Raw genomic sequence first — 7,774 nt, 5'->3', positions numbered from 1 at the left:
AATGTATGCTTAAGAAAGTAAATGTAGGCTATATCAGAATCAGAATCAGAAAGAGCTTTATTGCCAAGTGTGTTTGCACACACAAGGAATTTGTCTTGGATTTAGGAGCTTCCAGTACAGAAAGTACAAACATAGTGCAGACAACATATAATTAAGGTGATAAAGAACACTAATGAAGAGAATATACAATAATTAAGAATAACAATAGTAATAAAAATAAAAATATTCAGAAAAGAGACATGACCATAGACAGAACTGTGAATGTGCATGTGTCCTATGTACAGATGAAGGTTTGATGGGTTATTTACAGATGTACAGTACCGGGGAGTGTTATGTGTTGTTCATATATATAATAATAATAAGGTATGAAGATTTTGTTAGTATCATCATCATATTTTAATCTTAAATGTATCCTATAGTGTATGTTTTGTTTCTTTATTATTTAGTTTTAATTTCCAGTTTTTATATTTATATAGCGGTCTCATCTTCAAACTTATGTAAGGCTACATTATTGCATTTTTAATGTTTTAAGTACCTGGTGCTTTTTGTGTGGTTTTTTAATTGTATTTATTACTATTATTAAAGGGCTGCTAAAAGGGGTTACGTTGTTGTAGGGTGAAGTCAGCTAAAATGGGCCAAATAAGGTTGTAGCATCATATCTCATATCAATTTTTTTACAGAAAATCACATAACTGATCTTGCATGCTTGCTTCAACACTTGTTGACATGAAACAATAAGTTTTTTAAGGCGGGCAGGGCAGAGTGTTATATGAAGCTTGTCAGAGAAATTGTAAGGTATAGCATTTCATTCATCATTAATAATTGTTTCCGGATGTCCGACATTATTCTCTGGAGAGGTGTCCTCCAGGTGGCACTGATTGAAACACGAAGCCTTTCCTGGTCCTCTCTGCTGGGAGACAGGAGCCATCTGGACCTCACACCAGGCGACCAGAGCGCGCAGAACACGCCCATATACCACCATATCTGGGTCACTGGGGCTACAATAACACGCCTCCAGGGTACATTTCACAGGGCACAGGTGAGGAATAACAGGTGCATGTTCACATACACATGCACACACAACACCAAACACTCATACATTAGACTAATATTTTCCCAATTACAGAAATGAATCTCGATCTCGAAATGGATGGATGTCTTTCCCTGAGGCTGTGAAAATGAACATAGCATTCTCTATTACAGTCACAGCTATTAGCAGTAATGATAATTAAACCATGTTACTAATTTCACTCGACCATTTCTTCTTTTTCCCCCCACAAGTTTCTCTCTCTCTCCCATCTCTCTTTCAGCTCAGTGAGCCGGGTGAAATATCTTTCTGACTAAATTATTTTTTGCACTGTGGGAATGTTGCCATGGAGACTGCGCTCCCCCACCCCTCATCAGCGCGCGCGGAACATGGGTAGTTGTGAACTGGCGCGTCTCCGCCGCGCGCGCCTCACGATGTGCTGCAGGTGCACACACACGTCTCGGTGTTTTCTTTCGCTCTTATATTCTATAATCCTTGAAAGGAATGTCCCGGGTTCAATGCAGGATTTGTGGCATGATTTTTAATGAACGAGTGAATGAATGAATGGTGAAACACAAAGAAAGTATGCCTAAATAGAGCCGAAAAATAACAAATAGTGTAACCATAATATTTGTAGTAAAACTGTGTTTATAAAAACGGTAATTAACACACGGTTACTACACAATAAAACAATGGTTAATTTTCGAACCTTTAATAAATAAATAAATAAAGCATAAATAAATTGTAGCAAGGTGAAGGAATTTCTAGGTCTAATTCTAGTTGGGAAGTAAGCCTAATATTTAACTATTTGCGAATAATATAGGCCTATTTTAAAATATGCATGTGTACTTTTATTTGCATGCCTAAAATGTCGAAAACGTTTCTTGTCTCGTCACATTCTGTTAGGAATTAGCCTACACTAATGATACCACATTTTCATTCAATATATATATATATATTCGCTTTCATACGTTTTTCGTTAAAACTGAGCTTAGTCTGAGCTCTAGCAGCTTCTGTGAACAGTAAACTCCGCATACTTTCATATGATTGTCATCTCATTCATTGGTCAAAGTGGCAAAATCAACGCGTGAACTGGATTTTAAAATTCGCCGATCAAAGGTAAATGTGACCACACTTTAAGGCTACGTTGTCATACTAAAGAAGATTAAAGGCATCAAAAATAACATTTCTGTGTAATGGTTATTTGTTTTATTTTTTTGACAAAACTGAGAATTTTAACATTTACAAAATGAGCTCATTCAAGTTTATTGTAAGTGCGTCCCTGTAACCAAAGTCTACATTAATTTTTGTACATTATACCACAAGCTTAACTTGCATTGAACCTGAATTAAGAAATATTACTTTAATTCCATTCCCCTAATAGTTTTCTCCAGCTATTCTCAAACATTTATCCTCTTACCACTCTTTTCATATTTTTCGCCCTGGGGCCAGTTGCGTAAACTGCTTAGACTAAAATATTAGAAGTTTTTTAAAGACCAGTAGCCTACTTACTTTTTTGAAGTCAGTGCATTCAAAAATAGACCAAATTTGATCATTTTGGTCAGACTACCTCTTAAGATACTGTCTTAACAGAATGCCTGTGTTAATGAAACTGGCTCCTGTTCTCTTGTCAAGATTTACCCCCTGCTTTTCTCCTAGTACATGTGTAGTCTTCACCACACGCGCTAATTCCCTGCACCTGTCTCTTTTCCTGCTTCTGTGTGTCAGAGTGCTGACTCTGGCTGTTCTGCGTACAGTGAGGCTCAGATGAACAGTGCATTAGTCAAGATGGATGCTGAAGAATCAGGCAGTAACAAATCGAACCCTCTAAGAATCACACCACATGGGTGCAATTAACACCAGGAAGTTTTGTGACTGGAAAAACCTTAAAGATATAACCTGATTTGAAGAACGAGGCTGAGGCAGAGAATGGTTTGATGTATGGATACGACATGTGTCTGTGAGTGCGTTTGCATGCCTATGGAAATACAGAAAAACAGAATCATGTACATGAATGCAATGCTCCACAATGCGTTTATATAAAGTGGGCCCTCGATAAAGAATTTATGATGGTAACTAAATAATTACACTCAAGTTAATGCACAGCAGGAGGAGGGGAAAGGGAGTGGGACGCAAAGTAAGAGGTAGACCAAAAGATCAGGATGATTCACTACTCGTTACATGAACACAAACAGCTGTATCACGCAAACTCACTGCAATGATTTTTCATACATGTTTTATTTCAGCCATCATAGCTCCAGCCTTTGAATCATCCTTTTTATCATTCACATAATCATCCTCCTAAAATATTTTTTGTTTTTGGTCTTTTTTTGTTCTTTTTTTTTGTTCAGCTGAAATGTTCTCTCGCTCTGACTGCATTTCATTTTTATCTTGCTCTAAGTCTCAGCTTAATCTGAACATATAAAAAAGTAAACCTTTTCAAAGAAAACTAAAAAAGCAAACAAACAAACAAAGAAAAATATATCCAGAAACTGTAATACCATCTCAAAGAGGATATACAATATTAACAACATTAATCATCAGTGTTTTGATGATATCCAGCAGGTTGCTAAGTCAACATGTTTGTTATTAGTAGTGTTAGTATCAAGTTCATCGTCAGTTTTTTTTGTGTTGAGCATCACTTATTAAATTATCATTGCATCAAGTTGACATCATCCATGTTAATATAAGCATGCAAACACATTTCCTCAGGATCATTCAGAATTGCACTGACAAAGAGAGACAGAGAAAAGAGGGGAGACAAACAGAGAGAGAAAAATATGGCCTGGGGTGAACCAAAGAGAAGCTATTGTCAAAGTTTGTCTTTTATGGGAGCTCATGATGGGGTCAGAGGTCACTCTACAGGGATCGTGCCTCCACAGTGTAAGATCTAAGGCAGCAGAAGAGATGGGCCTGGAGACAGGAGCTGAAGACTGCGGGTCGATACCACATCCACGTGTATGACGGAATCAATGGCCTCTTAGAAAACAACAAGAGCTGATATACGATAACGGACTAAGGACTGAGCACACACCGGCGTCCAAGGCCTGGCATGTGATTAATAATGGAAACAGAGAAAATATGAGCTCAGTGGGAAATAATTATACTGATGTACATTTCAATAACAAGAGTGTTAGTGATTGGTAATGCAGTATTCCTCCATTGAGGGATGTGTGCGGTAGCATTGGCAGTGGTTGTACTGCGATATTAAAGAGATAGTTCATATTAAATTAAATATTCTGCTCTCATTTATGCACCGTCATGTCATTTCAAACCAGCTTGACTTTCTTTCTTCTGCGAAAAATGATATTTTGAAGCCAGTGGTGTCCAAAAACAGTATTGGACCCCATTGGATTTCATTGTATAAGGATTTTGTGTTTCACAAAAGAAAGCCATACAGGTTTGGAACGGCATGAGGGTGAGTAAAGGACAGATTTTTCATTTCTTGGTGAATTATCCTTTTAATAGAGGCAGTGACCCTGGATATCAAGGGTATGTGAATTTGGAGCTTTGGCCACTATATTGCTTCTGTGTAGAGAAGCAGTGACTTTACTGAACGTATACAAAAAAAAGCATCTGAAGTCAGTTTGTAATGCAAAATTATGTAAGTAAACTTGTGGCCTTAAAACAATAAAATGTCCCCCTCTTTGTCTCTATTTGCAAGGAATGCTCAGACAGAAAAGATAGTCACATTAGCCAAAAGAGATGAAGAGAACCAGTTTGTCTTTTTTTTCCCCTTTTTCTTTTAAAGACGATGAAAAACTTCCAACATTTTATTCCTCGACAGCTGTGGCCACCAGGTTTGTCCCCTCGTACACACAGAGCACATTTACAAAAAAAGAAAAGCACACCCAACACGAGAACACAGATCAGGCTAGGGACACGTTTCAGTAACGAGCTGGTTAGGGACACAACAGAGACAGGTCACTACCACATTCGACGGAGAACGACCGAAACACGTGTCTGAGAAATAGACCCTGTCCCTACCAAGTGCAACAGGTCCTACACAAGAAATAGTTCCTCTAAGACACAGGACAGGAGACACTTGATTGTTCAAAACGAGATTTTCTCTGCGCAGGACAAAGGACGAGAAGTGGAGACGTACACGGGGTCACGGTGACATATACCGACACAGGCATACACGCGCACACACAAACCGACGAGCAAACGCATATCGACACATAAGAGCACTCCTACAAACACATAGAATACATGGGAGGAAAAAAGAGGATGAATGCGTGCGTCTTTCCAAAGCGGTCCTCTCGGCAGAAGGATGATGGAGAGCACACACTTCCTCCTTTGAAATTAAAAATGTCTAAGAGGGAAAAAAAAACCTGGCGTGGTATAAAAATAAAATACTATGGCCAGATCTTTTCCCCATAGGATATGTTTCCAGGAAGTGCACACAAATCCAAGGTCCGTCCCAGTTAGGGTCCTCTGGTAATATTTGAAATCAATGACAGCTCCCTTTGGAAGAGTTCTCAGTGGGATTCAGTCTGCCAGTGTGTCCATGTCAGGGAAACATATTCTCAAATAATTTCATTCAGTATCTGGTAGAACAAGAAGAATGGCTGGAACAAAGGAAACACTGCTGATCTCAATGAGCTCCAAGCAGAAGGTGATAAAAATGTAAAAGGCAGAGGGACACATTTCAATACTGCACGACACGATTTGGCCAATGTATCCGTCCTTATTTCTCCCTCTCCAGATGGGAACGGTCATAAAGTAGTCCTCCTCTCCAGAGAAACAGGAAACATTCGCAAGGATTCTGCATTGGCAGAGAAGACCACTCCGAGAACTTGCAGCTATTGTCAGACTGAAAACACCTTGTAGAGATTTTCTATAGCTACACACAGACACCCGTACAAACTCACATACACACATGTGCTCGCACATACACAGAAACATTCGTGGTCCATAATCTATCAGGTCTTTCCTGATTATTTTTTGTTTTTTTTAAGTAATTAAAATCACTTTTTTTGTAGGCTCATTTTCAAATAAATAAATAAAGATTATCTATTTAAAGTGGGAATGTTTGTCATATTTCCCCTGAATAAATCATGACATATTTTGATTTTAACATCATTCCTGAAGCAAAACCATCCATGCCAGTTGTTTTGTTATGATTCCATGTGTGAGTATATCTGTTTGTGTGTGTGGAGATGTATCTGTGTGTAAGTGTGTGATTTGTGTCCGGTCTAGTCTAGTTATTTTTCTATATATTGTATTGGGTCTGCAAGGTTGACTTAGAGGAATAGCACTACCACAAGCACAGTCTCTTCTCTGGTTCTTTCTTGATGAATAATTATTCACAGGTGAAAAGAAAGAATGTATTTCTGTTGCTAAAAAGATAATGCTGACCTGAGGATGAGAAAAAGAAACAGAGAGACAGAAAAAACACTGTTAACCATATAAACTCAAATGGCAAGTTACATAAACACAAAGACCTTCAGTGAACAGATGGCTGCAATCATTGACGACTGCATTTACTATCAGATGTGACTGTTAAATAGCTGAGAAAAGCAGCTTGAATGTCGTCACATAAACAAATAACCGTTCTGAACAATTTTTTAAAAAATCATGAATAAATATCAAAGATAGTGCCTTTTTAAACACCAGAAAGCACCACAATTTACATAATAAAAAATGAGTTAAAAAATAAATCCAACTGAGGAGCAAGTTAATGTGTCAAATGTTAATTAATCAATAGTGGCTTCAAATGCGGTTTTAATTTTTTCAGACAGCAGATTTGGGTTGCACTCAGACCACAAAACAAGCTCATATCTTTGGCTCGTCTTCCTCGGTGAGTTAACAGAACCCCACATAACTAGTTGTTCAGTGCGGCCCCATTTACATATCAACCACACTCGCTCTCAAAATTCGCCTTTGAGTCCTGAAAATTTTGTTTATAGAATGCAGTTGTTAGTAACAAAACTGAGAACGCTCCAATATTACCATATCCTGCTGCTGTGTAAACACTGATGTTTTTGTCAATGTGTGTTAGTTCATGACTGAAACCTGAAGTACTCCAGTGTACCACCCACACAGATCCCCTATGTGAAGAAGTACCATTCTATTTACAGCATGCGATTATGTTCATGTGTGTGTGTACTCACATCTCTACTCAGAGTGAGGGCTGTCCACCACTATGTTTGGCTTAGGGGAGGCTGTGGCACTCTTTGCCACGTATGCGTTTATGGATTTCTCCTGTGTAAGGTAAACAGCAATGAGCATACATGATTATTCAGAAGGTGATTTCATACATGTAAGGCATTATCAAAGCAATTAATGATTTATTATATTGTATCTTTTCAGTATTAACTGTAACCAGAGTTATAATCAGTGCTGGGTAGTAACTGATTCTATATAATCTGGACTACATGATAGAATTCCAAAAACTGAGTACTCGTACTTACTGTGTGTCAAACCATTTAGCTTTGACCGTATTCACAATATAGAATGGCCAGTATAAATCTCATGTAAATAATTTTCCGATCCATGCTTCTAAATTTAGGGGTGGGGGAAGCACCCCTCATGTAATTAGACCAGTGTTTCCCAATCCCAGTCCTGGAGAACCCCCACCACTGCACGCTTTTGTTGTCTCTCTTTTCTGACACACACATTTGAGGTCTTGGAGTCTTTACTAATGATCTGATGAGATGATTTAGGTCTGTTTGATTAGGGAAACAAGTCAAATGTGCTGTGTTGGGGGTTCTCCAGGACCAGGATTGGAAACCACTGAATTAA

At 38.3% G+C, this 7,774-nt stretch overlaps 1 protein-coding gene across 1 annotated transcript in view; it reads right to left on the bottom strand.

Moving 5' to 3' along the window:
- Window positions 1–3,254: 3,254 nt before the first annotated feature.
- LOC306861644 (synaptotagmin-C-like) overlaps window positions 3,255–7,774 on the bottom strand; it is a 49,412-nt gene continuing 44,892 nt past the window's right edge. Inside the window, exons 12-13 of the mRNA XM_079404039.1 lie at window positions 7,144–7,234; window positions 3,255–6,388 (exon numbers count right to left, since the gene is read on the bottom strand). Of these exons, the coding sequence (XP_079260165.1) occupies window positions 7,148–7,234 (87 nt within the window). The 3' untranslated portion in view covers window positions 3,255–6,388; window positions 7,144–7,147. The remainder of the gene's footprint in view (window positions 6,389–7,143; window positions 7,235–7,774) is intronic.

The sequence above is a fragment of the Barbus barbus genome (assembly GCF_936440315.1).
Source record: "Barbus barbus genome assembly, chromosome: 4".
NCBI classification, from domain to species: Eukaryota; Metazoa; Chordata; class Actinopteri; order Cypriniformes; family Cyprinidae; genus Barbus; species Barbus barbus.
This window is presented reverse-complemented; position numbering and strand designations above follow the sequence as displayed.